A 17,962-nucleotide genomic window follows, 5' to 3' on the forward strand; every position below is an offset into this window, starting at 1 on the left:
TTTTGTCACCACCGCAGGTAGGAGGTTCTGATGAGAGCCATCAGTGGGTTCTAAAGAGGAACTCTATGTAATCTCGGTTATAGACTAGCAGTTTGTTTCTCGACTTTATTTATTGGTGAGGTTTTCTTTGAACTTTGGAATAGATCTATTAGTACCAAATTTATTAAAATTTATTGTTTTATTAGGAAGTTTGGTAGTTTTATTTGAACAACAATATATAAATATTAGAAAAGGAATTTAACAACCGTTTATTTTATTTATTTCTTTATATAATCAGCTTTACAATTTTTAGCGACAACTGTGATTTAGAAATTCATTTTAGATTTGATTGATTTGTCCATTAAGGACTGTGCATATCTATACATACATAAGCATGTTTGCTAAATGTGGAGGGTTCAGGGAATAAAGAAAATTGTTAAATCCAGTCTTTACAAACAGGCTCAGTATATGAAAAAAGTTATAATACAGTGACTAGTTGAAAGTTTTAAAACTATAATTTGGATAGTTGAAAATTTAAGTGTAGTGGGCTCAGTGGAAAAAGTGCCTGCTATGCAAGCCTTGAGTTCCAGCCTCAAATCCACAGTGGAAGGAGAGGATCAGTCAGGAAAGTGGTTCTTCCACTCCTACATGACACATGCTCTCACTGAGAGCAAACATCATAACTCAATATTAAGAAAAATAGTACTTAAAATTCAGGTTTCTGTTTTGCTTCCAAAAAAATCAAAGCACATTATCGTTTAGACTCTTTTGGAATTCAGGTGTTTCTCTCTCTCTCTCTTTCTCTCTCTCTCTCTCTCTCTCTCTCTCTCTCTCTGTGGGTGTTTCTGTATATGTCAGTGTCTGGTGTTTATATCTGTGCATGTGTCTCTGGTGTGTATGTGCATGTGGTTGTGTGTGTGTGTATGTGCCCAAATGTATGTGTCATTGTACATAATGTAATTGGAATCACAGTCTAGATAATGTGTATGCTGCTTTTAGAATTTTTATGTGATGTTGGATTATAAATGGATTCCTATCATTAAAACTGCTTCAAAATAGATTTCACTTAGTTGCTTCTCATTTTATAGCATGAATGTACTATAATTTAATTTATTCAGTACCTTCTCTAACAGTGGAGATTTGAGTGCCACCAGAATTACATGCTATGATAAACAATCTGTAATGAGCTTGCTTGCTATTTAGTCATTGTTTTAATACCTGATAATTCCTCTGAGATTAAGGATTTTACATTGAAATATTTTTATTAATATGTTTTAATTTTACTTTATATATATAGGTGAATTTAATTTTAAAATTCTTCATTACCACTGCTTACATACTTTCTACTTTAATATGACAAAATCTGAATTACAAATAGAACTTAAAATAAGGCGAACAGTAAAAATTAACATGATTATCACATTCAATCAAGTCATTGTACATTTTAAACAATGCAACTATTCTTAGCTAGTCATATTAAGTCTAATTCTCATTATAATTTTAATTTCTCAAATTTATTTCTAATACTGCTAACAATAATATCAAAAATATAATGAAGCTTATTCATTTCTCTTCGACTGATTCCTAATAAATGGCAAGATTAATTTTTACCAAGAAGTAATTATGAAATCTAATTTTCCAAAATACAAATTATTTTGACAAAGAAGTAATTATGGGGAGTAATTTTCCAGATTAAAATGCCATAATAATGTGACATACTTTTTATTTATCAAAGAAAAGTGGTGTGCTTTAAGTATGATATGTGGTTCTCATTTTTCTAATAGTAGCGATGAGTCCTGAATTCACCAGTGTTTTTAATCATAGTTTTCCTGGGCCTGGTAACAAGCATTTCAAGGATGTCTTCACAACTGGTAATACAAGCCTGGGTGGAAGATGAATTGGTACATACAGATGTGGGACCCACAGTTTCAAACTTGGATGAACAGGCTGGCCTTGCCTTTCTAATCTGGTGCATTGATCTTTTCTCACAAACTGGCTTTAATGACTAGAATCCTGATCATTATTATTGAAAATGTCTTAACTATTCACAGGTAGTTCACAAAATCTGAAAGAAATCAATTTAGTATATTAGCAGTAAAGTGAGTAAAATATTAAATTAAAACCAGGTAGGTAATGCATAATCTATTTTACATCACTATTGGAACCAAGGAAGATTATACAAAGGCTTTTGAAACTAAGATGACAATACAGTGCCTATTTTGATAATTAATTTTGATGATATTTCTAATTAACCATACATTTCACTTTGTCAACATAGAAAATCCATTGAATGATAGACAGTTGTCAATGCCACCAGAGAGCCTGGTGACTCATGGGTTCCTCACTGCCAACTGCTCTCTAGATTCCGTACTTCTTGTTAGTATGAGTTCACTTGCTGAGATTTATATTTTCTTTTCTTTTCCACGCCAGCCTGAAACCTTTGGCCTGCAAGTGGGAAGGGGGTGTGTTCCCTGCAACTGTAATTCTTTTGGGTCGAAGTCATTTGACTGTGAGGAGAGTGGGCAGTGCTGGTGCCAGCCAGGAGTAGCAGGAAAGAAATGTGACCGTTGTGCCCATGGCTACTTCAACTTCCAAGAAGGAGGCTGTACAGGTCTGTGAATGAAACTACTGTCCTGGGCATTTTTCTTGGAGCTTATGCCACTGGTTCTTGTAACAGTTTGTTCTGTTAAAGAAAGTGCAGGCTGAAAACAAGTATGTGATGCAGAATATTTAATGTCATGAATATGCTAATTTGTAATAATTAACAAATAGAACACAGCACAGTTGGGAACGCTACCTTGTATGTAATTATGCTTGCAAGCATTGAGCAACAACCAGCAGATCCCGAGGTGATGTGCCCTTTTGTCTGTGTCCTCTATTCTCAGGAATTTTACAGCTTGAAAAATCAGATTCCAGGGTTTTGGGTGCCATTGTTGTCTTAGTTCTCCTTTCAAACTAAGAGATCTCAATTTTGCCAAACACAAAATGCACACGAGAATTAAGGGAGGTTTTTGGGGTTTTTTTTTGTTTGTTTGTATTTTGTTTTTGTCTTGATTTTTTTTTTTCTGGTAGAAAAACCATGCTTATATCAAAGTTGCCTTCGAAGATTTAAGTTCTGGGAGAGAAACAAGTTGTATCTTGATATTTATTTCATGGAAAAATGCAGGTTGTAGTTTCTAACATGATTCCTTGAAAGAGTGTTTGTCCTATGTCCAGGCAGAGAATTCACAAAAATCGTGAACTACACACACACACACACACACACACACACACACAATTAGTCACATAATTAATTAGCAGCCTAGGAGTGAAAGTAAAGAATGAAATTAGCTTTGATTTATATACCACAAATTTAGAGTTGATAGTATTCCAACAACCACAAAAATGATTTCCACCTTTGTTTACTAAGTTCTTTGACTGAGAACTCTTACCTCTGTACTGTACTCTCAGCACCATGGCAAGATTTTAAAAATGTTGTAATTGACTATTGAAGCAAATTCATGTGAGAATCAAAATAATATTGCAAAGTATTTAAGGTACCAATATCTTTCAGAGCACCTCCTGAATTCTAAGCTGATGGCTTTCATCAGAAAGAAAGTCATTTTGAGTCATTTGTGATGTGATAGAGATCTCCTAAGATCTGTGTGATCTCTAAGCTAATATCCATAAGATCTAAAAACTATAAAGAAACACTTAAAAATATTCTAATCTTTAAGTGCAATTCTCATTAATATTTAAACATGATATAAATTAATGCAAAGCTTTCTAAGTTAGGGATTCTATTGCTGTGATAAAACATGCTGACCGAAAGCAACTTGTAAAAGAAAAGGTGTATTTCAGTTTACAATACTTAAATCGCATCACCACTAAGAGAAGTCAGGACAGGAACTCAAGGCAGGAACCATGAGACAGGAAATGATGCAGAGGCCATGGAGGAGTATGACTTAGTGGTTTGATCATCATGGCTTGCTCAGCCTGCCTTCTTAAAAAACCAAGAACCTCTAGACTCCGGGTGGCAACATCCACAAGAAAGTGGGTCTATCCACTTCAGTCATCAATCAGAAAAATTCCCCACAAGCCAGTTGTTGGGGGAATTTTCTCAGTTGAGGTTTTTTTCTTCCCAAATAGTTTTAGCTTGTGTCAAATTGAAAAAAAAAAAAAAACTCTCCAGAACAGGGTCTTTTACATATTCAATGAACTCTACTAGCAAAAGTTATTAATAAAAAGATTTAAAATTATAAAATGGTGATGACATGCCAAAATGCCAACTTAGTTGTATTGTAAATCAGAGAAACAGAATAACGAGCAGTAAAAAAAAAAAAATCACACAGGATATGATTATAGCTGTGTATCAGTTAGTACTTTTCATGTCTCTGACAAAATGGCTGACAATGGGAACTTAAGAAGGGCTTTTTGGGTGCATAGCTTGAGTTTATATTCTAACATCATGAAGTGGACATGGTGTTAGAATTATAAAACAAGCTGGTTCACATTCTGTCTACAGTACAGGAGAAGAGAAATGAATGATGGTAGTCATCTTGCTGTCTGTTTCTCTTTATATTCCACAGAAGTCTTTACAAATTAAGAGTATTCCTCATGCTCTGTGTTTCCCCCTGCTAGGTGGCTTACCTACAGGTTACCCTAATAGGTTCCTAAGAGTTTCCATTGTTCTAGGCTTTTGGGGCATCCCAGATATGCTCTAATTTCAGTTATCTTTCCTGGTACTCTCTCCCTCCATTCTTCCCCTACCTAATCCCTCCTTTTCCCATGCCCACCCCCTTTCAGAGCCCTCCCCAACCCTCCTGTGTGTCTCTTCTATTTCCCCTTCACAGTGAGATTCATGTGTTCCCCCTAGAGGCTTTTTTGTTATTTAGCTTCGTTGGGTCTATGGATTGTAGCATCTTTATTCTTACCTTATACCCACCTATAAGTGAGTACATGTGATGTTTATCTTTCTGGATCTGGGCTACCTCACTCAGGATGACCTTTTCATAGCCTGAATCAGCTATTTTCTACAACCAGGCAATGTTTCCAATGGAGGGAATAGGACTGCCACCTAGCCACATAACCTATGCCCCACAATTAGGCCTACCTACAAAATGTTCTAGAGTAAAGGTGGTGCAGAAATTACGGGAGTGGCCAACCAACTACTGGTCCAGACTGAGATACATATCATGAGAAGGACCCCACCTTTGACACTGCCTGGTGGGACAGAACAGAGACAGGATAGAACCGAACATGAGTGGGGAAAAAAAGTCAATGAAATAATTCCCAATGATATTCTTCAATACTCATAGATTGTTCCCTACCCCTGTCGTGAATTAGCTTGATACAACTATATACAATAGGAACAGATACCAAATATAAAATTACAAACAAAAAACAATATTAAGCAAGAAATGCATAACAAAAGTTTTACCAAACATTCTATATCAAGGAGTTTAAATCTTACATTGAAATTAAGCTTGGCTAAATCATGAGGAAGGTAACTACAACTATCTAATCTTCAACCCCATCGAAGATTTGAGAAGGAAAACAATATACTTGAGTAAACAGGAAGTCCAATTGAACAACCTCCAAAATGTACATCAAATGACAGAGACAACTGGCTACCTGGGCAATCATCCAAAGTCTCATTTGCCATGTTGAAGCAACCAACTTTGGCTAAGGCCTAATGTAACTGACATACCATCTTCAAAAGCAAGAAACTTTTCAAAATCATCTTACCCTGTCTTGGCAAGATTTGACAATCCTGTTTTATCCATTTACAGATACTTTGTATCTTTGTCAGTGGTTGAGGTATGGGCATTTCTTTTCCCAAAAGCCAGTTCTGCCAAGAAGAAAGCAAGCTGCCAGTGGAGTGTCTTTGATGCTCAACATTCTCTCAGGAATAGATAGGTGTTTCCAGGAGCGATTGTGTCTCACTACCACAGAACTCTAAATTAAATCAAATGTCATTTTCTACAGATCTTTGAAGAGGTTGAAGATTATCTATCTATACAGATTATAATCTCTATGTATCTAAAGAACCTGATTAGTCTAACTATAAAATGACAATCATAATGACTATTGATCTAAAATTCTTAATACCTATCTAACTTAAAGACAATAAACAACTGTGCAATAAATGAGGACAATGACCTCCAAATGTAAACAATGTATAAGTATCTTGATCAGAGGTAGAAATGTACACTGCAATATGGTAAATATAGATGTCAACACATAAACAATGTTTTAAACAGAGATATAAGCAACATGCATACAATATTCAATATAATTTAACTTTATATCAACATACAAGAATCTATAACAATGTAATTGTTCATAAACAATAACTCACAAATACCAATCTATTATCCAATCGTCCAGTTTTCCCTCTTTTTTTTCCCAAAGAGATCCCTGAGTTTATAAAGTTCCTCCCCCAACCCTCAACTATAATCAACCCCTAAATGATGTCCCAAAGCCTGAAGACAAACATTACGGGGAGAGAGGACATCGTCCCCTAGAATTACTTCCAGCTGTCATGGGGGCGACGTTCTTTCTAGGGGATCCTGTGAAATTAAAATGTAGGTTAAATTTTAAGATTAATGTCTGGTAAGATTGCCAATAGTCTTTGAGTATTTTGTGGAGATCTGGCCAGAATGTTGTAAAAGAGGTGCACCATTTCAGCCAACCAAGTTGGAACTGTCTTGTGCAGCTGGTACCCAAAACAGGTCTTGGAGTAGCACTATCAGTACCATGAGTCATATCAACCTGGTAAAGCTGTTATTATCTTCTTCCTGGAAACTCCAATGATTATTGCAGGAAAATTCATCATTCATTGTGGAAAACTTAAGCATTATTTATATAGACATATACAGACATATATATTCAATGAAAGGTATGATAAAGACAAAAATAGATATAAAAAAAGTGAGCATGAGATTCTTAATCTCGTGGTTGTGGGTTTGAGACCCATGTTAGGCACCAAGTGTTGTGAATTAGCTTGATATGGAAAATAACCAGGCCAGCTTAGGATAACAACTATATTTTTAATTGTTATAATTGGAAACTCACGCCACAAGAATGGGCAGTCTGACTTCCTCTGTCTGGCGGGAATTGCCCAGCGAGAGAGCACACCTGGTCCCTCTCAGCTTTTCTTCCTGTGCTCCATGTAGCCACACATTAACTGGGTATGATTGGTTAACAGAGCTTCCCCCATCATACCCCAGTTGTCATCAGAAAACACTGAGCAAGTGATGGAAGAAAGTACAGAGACCCAGAGCCAAGTACAAGGCAAACCTTGGGAAATTCTATGGAAGAGGCAGAGAAAGGATTATGGGAACCAGAGGGGCCAAGGACATCATACACACAAAATATCCACAGTATCAACTAACCTGGGCACATAGAGGCTTACTGAGATTCAGCCTCCAGCCAGAGAGCTTACATCGAACTATTCTAGGCCCTCTGCATATCTGTTACAGTTGTGTAGTTTGGTCTTCTTGTGGGACTCCTAACAGTGGAGCAGGGGCTGTCTCTGACTTTGTTACCTGCTTTCAGGATCATTTCCTTTTACTTAGTTGCCTCACTCAGCCTTAATAGAAAAAGAGGTGCCTTGTCTTGTTGCAACTTGATATGAGATATGGGAGGTCCTTCTGTATACGTGTTGCTTTTTATTGGTTAATGAATAAAAAAGCTGCTTTGGCTGTGCTAGGGCAGAAAAGAGCTAGGCCAGAAACCTAAACTGAAAGCTGGGAGAAAGAAGGCAGGATTTCCATGTAGCCCGCATAGAAGAGAAATGCTGAAACTTTGCCCGATAAACCACAACCTTGTAGCGATACACAGATTAATAGAAATGGGTTAATTTAAGATATAAGAGCTAGCGAGCAATGCACTTTAATGATTGGCCTAGCGGTGATTTAATTAATATAGTTTCTGAGTGATTATTTTGGGTCTGGGCAGCCAGGAAACAAACAAGTAGTCTCCATCAACAGATAAGTTATGGTTAGGTGATATACATGAGAGGTTTGCCCTCTCTGAAGAGAAAGAAGTAGGAGTGGATGGGGGAGTGAAGGTTCTTGGGAGAGTATTGGAGGAAAAGAGGGAGAGAAGGTAAAATGTGATTGGACTGAAAGTAATTAATTAACTTGTTAATTAAGAAAATACAAAAAAGAAGTATTCCTCACACTAAATAGCCTATATGTATCTAGTGTTCCAATTAATAAATAATTTTATGACCTTGAATGTTTGCTTTGATTATGCTTTCTTTCTGCAAAATTCATCTTTTACCTTAGGCTATCAACATTATCTATGTCATGAAGATTTTTAGGAATTCACTGAGTTAATAATAGCTTTGGAGTAAAGGCTGGCTATCAATATTGTTAGTTTCTTACCATTATCTTTATTAACATTTTAAGTTGTAATACACATTGTGCATTGACAGAGAAAACTAATTCATTGCTCAAGTATGATTATACTGAAATTCTACATAGAGAATTTCTGTTTCCAAATAATGATTCAAACTGTCCCATCATGTTTCTTATTAGATAAATTTAGACATAATGCTATTTTTCTTCTTAATGGATAGTATATATAAATAAATCTATTATCTTAGAATTAGCAAAAACAATAACAATAACAAAGACAATAGCAACTGCCGTTTATTTGTACTTACTCTATGTCAAGCATGGTGTTAAACACTCACAGCTGCTATGAGACACTTTGAGTAATGATAATTATGACCCCTTAAAATTCAACTGAATCAAATATCTAACTAGACTCAATTAATATGATTTAACCATCAGTTCACCAACTAAAAGCTTTCCAACAACATTGATCTTCAATTTGAATTCAAGTATTTGGTATGTATTTTCTTGCAATAACTTCTTTTAAATCAAGTTACTGTGCTTAACTGGTATTCTTACCAGTTGAATCAAGTCTATACACTGAGTGACATGCATCACTTCTCATGGTTGGCTTTGAAGGTCTTCTAAAAGCCAATTCTTACTTTTTTTGAGAACAAACAATAAGTAGGAAATTCATATTCCTATAGTTCATTTCTAGTGAGAAAAATACTTTGTAATTAAAGTACTAAAATGGGTCATAAGGAAATTAGAAATTATTTTGAAAGTTTTATGATGGAACTATTTTAAAAGATATATAAAACTAAAATATACTCTGTTATTTGCAACTACATACATTATGTACTAGATTTAAGATGCTGTGTCTGCTGGTTTTATTAAAAATCAATATCATTATTAGGAAGAAAAGAGTTAACTTTTACAACAAAGAAATATATTTATAAACTTGAAATAAATAGGACCTAAATCCACCTTAAGTCCTAGGACAGACACTAGAAGCTTGACTCTACCCCTACACAGCAAGAAACAGACAGATGAACACAGCTTCGCTTCTCCTTTGTAGTCTCTTGAGATCTAGAATAAAGATCCCTGGTGAGCCAAGAAACTCTGAACAGAAAAGTAACTCCCTGATAGCACCTAAATGTGCTTACAGAGCTCCAGACAAACGGGACAACATATCAAGTTCCTTTGGAATTTGCAACTTCCAGGCTGCAGCGGAATAGACCACAGATGGACTGACTCTTCTACCTCAACTTTCCCTTTTCTGCTCTACAAAATCCCCAAGCTCCCTGAACTTCAACACACAGGAGCCCACTACCCTGGAGAGATGGCTGCCCCTCGTTGTTCTAATTATCAATAAATGAAATAAATACATGAACAAAAACATTAGACTTTATAGTATCTGGGTAAATGATAAATAGGAGAGAATTTAGTAACAGATATCTTTTCCTTCTTGAAATTTAATAGAAAAATGAAAAGTGATAAAATTTTGAAATTACTAAGTGAAATGCAACAGTTTTTGATGCAACACTTTTGTAAAATACACTATAGTATAAATAACAAAGTTCTTACCTCCCCCCTTCAAGGATCCTTAACTATAGTATCAAAAATGAATAGAACAAATCAGTGTGTTAAGAATTCACCATGTTATATCAAATTTTGCCTTTCTTTGACTCATCATTGCTTTTTCTCTTTCCCTTGTGAAGCTTGTGACTGTTCCCATCTGGGCAACAATTGTGACCCGAAAACTGGCCAGTGCATTTGCCCTCCCAATACCATTGGAGAAAAATGTTCTGAGTGTGTTCCCAACACCTGGGGCCACAGCATTGTCACCGGCTGTAAGGTGAGTGGATCGCTGTTGTCAGCAGATTGTTTTCTTAAAAAGTTTCCATTCAGTTGAGGTCTGTAACTAAACATTTCAACCCAATATCACATCACAAACTAACACAGAATTATCAAAGTGTCTTAAAGACACTGGCCATTATTTTCCACTCTACTGTGACAGAGACACTTATTAGTTGAATTCATGATGCCTACAAAATAGAAGGGGAAGGGAAAATAAATCTATACTAAAACTTCAAGTAACTATCTCATTCTAAGAAAAAGAAAATACATCTGTTAAACAAGAGAGACAGAAAAATTAATTTGCCAATATCCTATTAAAATTGTGTCAAGTTATCTTGGCTTTAATTTACAAAAAGTTGATTAAAAGGAATCTGAAGAGTAAAATTAACTAGCTTTAGTCAGAAAAGTACTGTTTTTCCCTATGCAGATCAAGCCTCACTCTTAGCATCAGCAGCAAAGAATCACCCATGAAGCATTCATGAGTGATGCCACAGGTCAGGACCCAGTGGCTTCAGTGAGGTTGTGGTGTGGGCTGCAGAGTGCAGACACCTTACACTTATTTGAATCCACTGATTTGGAGTAAAACAGGAGAAGCCCCAAGGACTACTAGGCTCTATTCTGGAAAAAGTGCAATAGGACATACTTATTCCTTTTAGGAATCATAGGGAATGTAGGAACTTCCGGAAGATGGGCATTCAGGGAAGGCTTGGTTCTTTGTTGCTTGATATTTGCCAATCACTAATTAAATGAGATTAAAACTTACTTACCTAATTGCAATGAGCTTTGACTTACAATTGCAATAGATTAACCATCCCTTGCACCTTTTCGAAATCAGCTCTCCTGGCACACACCTTTAATTCCAGCACTTGGGAGGTAGAGGCAGGCAGATCTCTGTGAGTTCAAGGTCTACAAGATCTAGTTCCAGGACAGGCTCTAAAACTACAGCGAAACCCTGTCTCAAAAAACAAAAACAAAATAAAAAAAAAATCAGCTCTCCTTTACCCCTTCTGGAGCTATTGTGTTGAGCTTAGTGATTTCCTCACCTATATGAAACTCAGCTGTTTTCTTTTTCTAGTCTCGAGGACAGTGAATTTGATTTGCCTTCCATCCCTTACTTTTGAAGTTTATTCGTCATACTGCAAACATCAGAAGCTTGTTCTATGTAGTTGCTTAATTATATTACATTGTGTGCTCTCCTGTAACTTGCTAATCTGTTTACTTATGATAGGCAGTTCAGAACATTCATTAATTACTCTGCTATGAGCATTAGTGTGGGAGTCAGCAGTATATTCACAAACCAAAAATTTTAATTTTTCTTAAGAATATTCCACATCTTTGCCAACAAAGACAATGCTGACTATTTCAATTTTAATGATTTAGTTGGTTGTGCATTCCTATCTTTTGCAATCTTTAATGTTAAACAATGGTGGGAATTGTGTTGCTGATTTAATTAGCAATTTGCTATTTATGTATATCCTTTTATGAAGTTGTTACAAATATTTTGCTCACTTTTATTCTGACATTGTTTTCCATTGATAACAATAATTATAAGAGGCTTTTGTGTATTCTAAATGAAAATTCTGTAACGTACACACATTAAAACTAAGAATATAACTTGCTTTTTACCTAGTATCTTTATCTAATTTTGATATGAGTTAACAAGTTTCTTGTATCATTTCTTTTCTGGATTCTGCTTCTTATATTTTTGTCTGGGAAGAATATGTTTTCCTAAGCCTAAAGATTTCTTTCCCGTGATTTCTTTATAAAATTTTATAATTTAGCTCTTCAATTTGGGTTCACATTCCACATTTAATATAGAGTTTTCTCTAGTTTGAGGTAATCAAATTCACTTTGTTATGGCTGTCCAATTTTTCCAATATCATTTATTGAAAAGACTTCCTATTTATATAGCTTTGTTCCTTTATTAAAATAGTTGGTCTCATGATTATGATTCTTGGACTCTTCTATTTTCTCATGTAATTGTGTAGATAGTGTGATGTTTTTGTTGCTGTAGGAAGGACTGAATCACATCACAAGTCCTCCAGCTTTAGTTCTCATCCCCTGTATTTTGGGAGGACTTTAGGTAAAATGTGTTGAATATTCTGTTGTATTCTTGTACACTGTTTATTCGCTGATCATCCGGAACCCTGTGATGCTTGCTTTTATGTTTTCAAAGGGAAGGTGCCAAAAAATATCCTTAAATCTATGGCAATGAGTCTCTCTCTGACCCTTCTTATAACCCGATTCATTGTTGAATTTCTCCCACCTTATAATCGTAACTATTAAACGACCTAAGGTTTCTGTGAGATCTAGAAATGTTTCATCTTATATGTATTCAATGTTTTCCTTTCACCAAATGCAGAGTTTTGTTTCTTTCCTGTGCACACTCAAATTCAACCAAAGCCTCAACCATTTTCCTGCATATCTTTAGACTTCTCACAGCACGGCTGCCATTCTGAGCACATTAGGTTTGTTCCTGTAAATTTTAGCTTCTTCATATTTTCAAAGCAAGTGCCACTGTCTCTCAGCTCAACTCTCTTTGTTTTACTTTTCTCTCTAGCGTTATAGTCTTGAAGCTGCCTCCACTCACAATATTATTTCTTTTTTTCTCAGAAATAATAGTTTTATACTTTATTATCCAATGTCTAAAAACTTCTTGTTTTGATTTTTGCTTAAAAATAAGTAGGTGGTATTTTAGTGTGTATATGTAACAAGTCCAGGTAAGATGAGAGACACACTGCACCTACTGGGTTTAAAAAGGTAAATAAAGGCATTTTAAAGGGGGGTGACCGTCCTTTCAGTCACCCTAAGTTTAGGAACACTGACATGTACCAACAAAGTGTGGCCTCCTGAGCCCGATTACACTGTTCTGGGTAGACAGGTAGACTCTATTTTTGACTGAGTGGATGTGAATGTGAAGAAAATCATGAGCTCCCCAACTCCGAGTGAGGACATCTGGACAGTGGATTAATTCTAGAGGAGGAAGAGTCACTACTACTTAACGTGCGGCTCCTCATAAGGCATCCATGCTCTGGTGGCTGGCCTACCCCAGAGTGCCTTGTCAAAATCAGAAAAGAGAACCCATAGTAGGGGGGTTTAGAAAGCTGGGGAGTAGATCTTGGAGGAGTTACCACAAGGAGTTGATGGTGAACATATTCAAAAGACATTTTACAAAATTCTCAGAGAATTCATAAAAATTTAAAATTGATTGAACACTGGCCTAAATTCACTGACCTCAGAAAGAATTTAAGTATTGGTAAGTGTTTAAGGAAGTTCGGACCACGCCCCAATAGATGACTAGAAGGCACAAACACTAAACAAGACAGTGATTTTCCTCCTTCTCATGGTATTGAGTTGACTTTCTATAATGCTACATTTTGAAAAACAGTATTTTTTCAAGTATTTGAAAGTTTTTGTTGAGTGTAAACAGTGCTCTAGGTTTCTGAGTGATTATTATTATTATTATTATTATTATTATTATTATTATTATTATCATTTTCATTTTAAAGTCAAACCTAACTATCCATTCTGTCACTTGAAATTGCTTCTTTAAAAAAATTAATAAGTAAGAATCATAGGAATGCATTCTGTCCACAAAGCATTAAACAGGGCCAAATTGTAAGGAAATTCTTGAAATTAAAGCTGATTCTTTATGGTTAGTATAAAGCAGGACTATGACTTACCATCTATGAAAGTTATTTGAGGCATATTCTTTTACGGGTACCTGAATAAACATTTTGTTGATTGAAGTCTGAATTGAATTTTATTACTTTGAACTATTGCTTAAAGCAACCTAAATTTCTGAGTAACTGCACATTTTGCTACTCGAATGATTTATAAAAATCATGTGGCTACTAGAAACTATTTACAAGCATACATTCTACCATTTAAAAACTTGGGTGAATATAATTTAAAGCAACAGTAATTTGGAAGGGAGAGAGTCTCTTCTTTTTTTTTGCCATGGAGAATTCTTCCAAGCTGCGGTGGGTGCACACACATCATTTGAGCTGTCGTTGCAGTAGAATACCCAGCCTGTCATCCTTCAGCAGAGGAAAGGCGAATAAATCCTCTGTTGCTAAACAAACATTGCATCCAATTATAATTTAAGTTTAATGTTGGGTATAGTGCTAGCTAAACACACACTCAGTTGTCTCATTTATTCCCACGGTAATTTCTCAAATAAACTTCCTGATCTGGAACGATTCCAAAGTCTATTTGTACTGTCAGCAATCCCCAAGAGCTGGCTATTTGATTATATACAGCAAACTGGTGAGAAGGCATTTTATATTATTTTGTCATCTAAAATGATGTTGCTTTTTGGAACCTTTGGAAATCTATCCCATGGTTATTGTTTCCACACCATATCATTATTTTATTTAAGCGAGTCCACACATACTCAGTGAAATTGGCAATTCTGAAAGCTCATTCTACATCTGCTATTCTTTAGTGAGTTATGTGTGGGCCATTGTATTAATCAGCGTTTTCTAAAGGAATAGAAATAGCTGGATGAATATGAATATACATACATATTAAAAGGGAATTTAGCTGATTGGCTTACAAGATTTGGTCCCGGTTGTTCAAAGAATGGTTGGCTCACAAAGGAAAATGGGGAATCCTGTAGTTTCTCAGTCCATGAGGCTGGATGTCTGAGCAGTCCCAATCTGGCTTTGGTGTCCTGGAAGATTCCAGAAGAGTTGCTTGTTTGCAATCTACTTTGGAATGCCAACACAGCTGATTTTAGTACCAGCAAAGAAAGGACTCAGCAAGAGGACAGGACAAGTTGCCAGCAAGAGTGAGGGCAATTGGGGAAAGAGCAGGGTTTTCTTCTTCTGTATCCTTTTTGGTGGACGGCAACAAGGCATAGCCCCAATTCAAGGTGGGTCTCCTTGTTTCAAATAATCTAAAAAAAAATCCCTCACAGCAGAGTCTAGATATTGGGTTTTAGTAGATTCAAGATGTATCTAGTTGACAATCAAGATAAGCCATCACAGATATGGTAATGGGTTACCTGTGTATTAGAAACTACCTCTGTTAGAAGTCCTCTTCTTGCTCTATCTTACCCTCTGGGAAATATCCTATTGAGTTGGAAACCCATCCCTTTTTTTAGTTCTTGTTGTTTTTGGGTTTTGAGGTTTTTGTTTTGTTTTGTTTTTGTTTTTGTTTTGAGACATTGTTTCCTCTGTGTAATAGTCCTAGCTGTTCTGGAACTAACTCTGGACCAGACAGGCCTCAAACTCAGAGATGCCCCTGCCTCTGCCTCTCAAGGGCTGGGTTTAAAGGCACACACCACCACCACTTGGCTCATTGGACAGTCTTGAATATTCCTGTAAACTCTAAATTAAGGAAAGGTGCATCTGGCTTTCTCTTTGTCTTTCTTACTAACCTGTAGCCTCCTGAAAAACATACATGTTCAAACCCATGTCCTGCCACTTAACTGGGACTATGCAAGTTATAGCCTCTTTTTCATTATCTGTGAAATAATAACAAGAAACTACTTCCATAGAAAATGTGTGCCATCCACTGTGTCTGCTCATCTCAGCATCTCTATGAGGAGGTCACTGTATCATTTCTTAAGAATAGGAAAATTGGATGCATCCGGAAGTGAATTAACCTGACCCAGGCTTTATGGCTAGTAAGTGGTAGGAGTAAATGAAGCATAGGTCTGAATACCTAACTGCTCTACTATACAAGTGTTAGCCCACTCATGACCATAGGACCTGCCTTTTACTTGATTGTTATGATGGATGATAAGTTGATTATAAAATGCAATGTTTGTGTGTTTTTAAAGTAGACAGACCAGATTAAGAAGTAGAGAAAATACTGAAACCTAAGTCTGTTTTTGGAACTGGGTCTTATTAACAGTCATGGCAGGCTCTAAAGGATGTCTCTCCATCCACTGTGTATCAGGCATCTAGAGTCGTCATTAAACATTCACACTGACACCTTTTCCCAGAAGACATGGACAAATACCTGAGATCTACACTTTTGTTGAAATATTTCCTCCCTCCTCTTCTCTCCCTCTTTCTTGTGTTTGTGTGTGTGTGTGTGTGTATGTATGTATGTGTGTGTCTATGATATTTTCAGGCACATAATCAACTCTAAATAGCTATTTATATTTAAATTGTTAATTAAATTTATTTTCTCCTATATTTATTAGGAAGGAATACAATATAAAAAGGGTTTGTTTCTGTTTTTTTCGGGGGGTTATGTATACTTTTAATTCTTATTTTAATGTTGTGCTTAGTGTAACTAAATAAATGGAAAGTGAAATCAAGCCCCCCCAAAAGAAAGAAAACATGGTTGTAATATAATAATAGCCACAGTTCATATCTCTAGTTTAAAATGCCTTTTTTAAGATTCTATTGAAGTGTGTGTGCATGCGCACAGGCGCGCATGTGCCAAAGCGTGAGCACAGGTCAATTCTCAAGAGTCAGCTCCCTCTTGGCCCCTCGTAGGATCGATTCATCAGGCCTGACCACTAGCACTGCTCTCTACTCACTGAACCATCGCACTAGCCCTAAACTAGCACTTAAGGCAATTACTCCTACAGCTTCTTCCCTGCATAAGAAGGAAGAGACAGAAAGCTGCTTGGTTATCAGGGCTGAGGGGGTAGCTCAGTCAATATAGCACTTGCCGCACAATCAAGCGGCCCTAACCTTGATCTCCAGAACTCACAGCAGAGATAGCCTAGTTTGGAAGCCCACCAGCTCCTGTAAGAGATGCTGTCTCAAAACCTAAGGTGGATAGAACTTGAGGAATGACATTTGAGAGTGACCTCTGCTTCCATATCTACCTACAGAAGCATGTGTATATATACATTTGTAAGTACGCATGCATAGACACACATGGGTGTGCACACAAAATTAAAAATATAATTTAAGATAGCTTAGGATGAAATAAAACAAACAGTACATTTTCTTTCTTATCACACAGCATTGCAGTTTCTAGATTATCATGTATTTTTCTCCATGTAGGAAACTTTTTAATGCTGTCTTCACAGATGTGTCCCAAAGGACTACACTCCAGCATTACAAAGCTTATTACATGGTTCATATTTGCATAGTGGAATAGAAACGTTAAGATTAAAGTTTTAAGATGTTTCCTATGCAGTTGTGTCAACAGTTGCTGTTTTTTCTCCCTTCCACAGGCTTGTAACTGCAGCACAGTGGGGTCCTTGGATTCCCAATGCAACGTAAACACAGGCCAGTGCAACTGTCATCCCAAATTCTCTGGTATGAGATGTTCAGAGTGCACCCGAGGTCACTGGAACTACCCTCACTGCAGTCTCTGTGAATGCTTCCTTCCAGGAACAGATGCCACCACTTGCGATTCGGAGACAAGAAGGTGCTCCTGCAGCGATCAGACGGGACAGTGCACCTGTAAGGTACGCGGGGCTGCAACACTGTGAGGAAAACCCTCATTCGCTGTGGAGTCCGTTACTCAGTTTCATCGTCATTCGGTGTTTCATTCTTGCTTCATTAAACAACACAAACAAACGTTCATGGCCAGACACAGATTTCCTTGATGTACGATCATTGGCGTAGGCTCTAGTTTTCAAGAACTCCCTTTCAGCCCAAACGCAATCTCGTTTCCAGTCAGTACACAGGGTGTCATTTCTACAGTGAGTGGAGTTATTTTTCTTCTGTGTTCTTCTTGCATAAATAAATGTCTGGAGAGTGGGCTGGGAGGGCTTTCAGGCACAGTCAGAGGGAAGCACGGCTGATACCCAAGCTTATCTCAAACCATTTCTCCTGAAGTTAATCCGCAGTCCCTGCACACGTTAGCATATTTACTGCTAA

The 17,962-nt window shown here is 36.6% G+C and overlaps 1 protein-coding gene across 3 annotated transcripts in view; it reads left to right on the plus strand.

Annotated features, from left to right (window-relative positions):
* The window catches only part of Lama2 (laminin subunit alpha 2), a 597,153-nt gene that overhangs the window by 384,930 nt on the left and 194,261 nt on the right, over positions 1-17,962 (plus strand). For all 3 annotated transcript variants that reach the window (XM_085689751.2, XM_085689745.2, XM_085689747.2), the window contains 3 exons: positions 2,410-2,590; positions 10,025-10,161; positions 17,311-17,547. In XM_085689751.2, the coding sequence (XP_085545877.2) occupies positions 2,410-2,590; positions 10,025-10,161; positions 17,311-17,547 (555 nt within the window). The remainder of the gene's footprint in view (positions 1-2,409; positions 2,591-10,024; positions 10,162-17,310; positions 17,548-17,962) is intronic.

The sequence above is a fragment of the Myodes glareolus genome, chromosome 1, assembly GCF_982192425.1.
Source record: "Myodes glareolus chromosome 1, mMyoGla1.1, whole genome shotgun sequence".
Classification (NCBI taxonomy): domain Eukaryota; kingdom Metazoa; phylum Chordata; class Mammalia; order Rodentia; family Cricetidae; genus Myodes; species Myodes glareolus.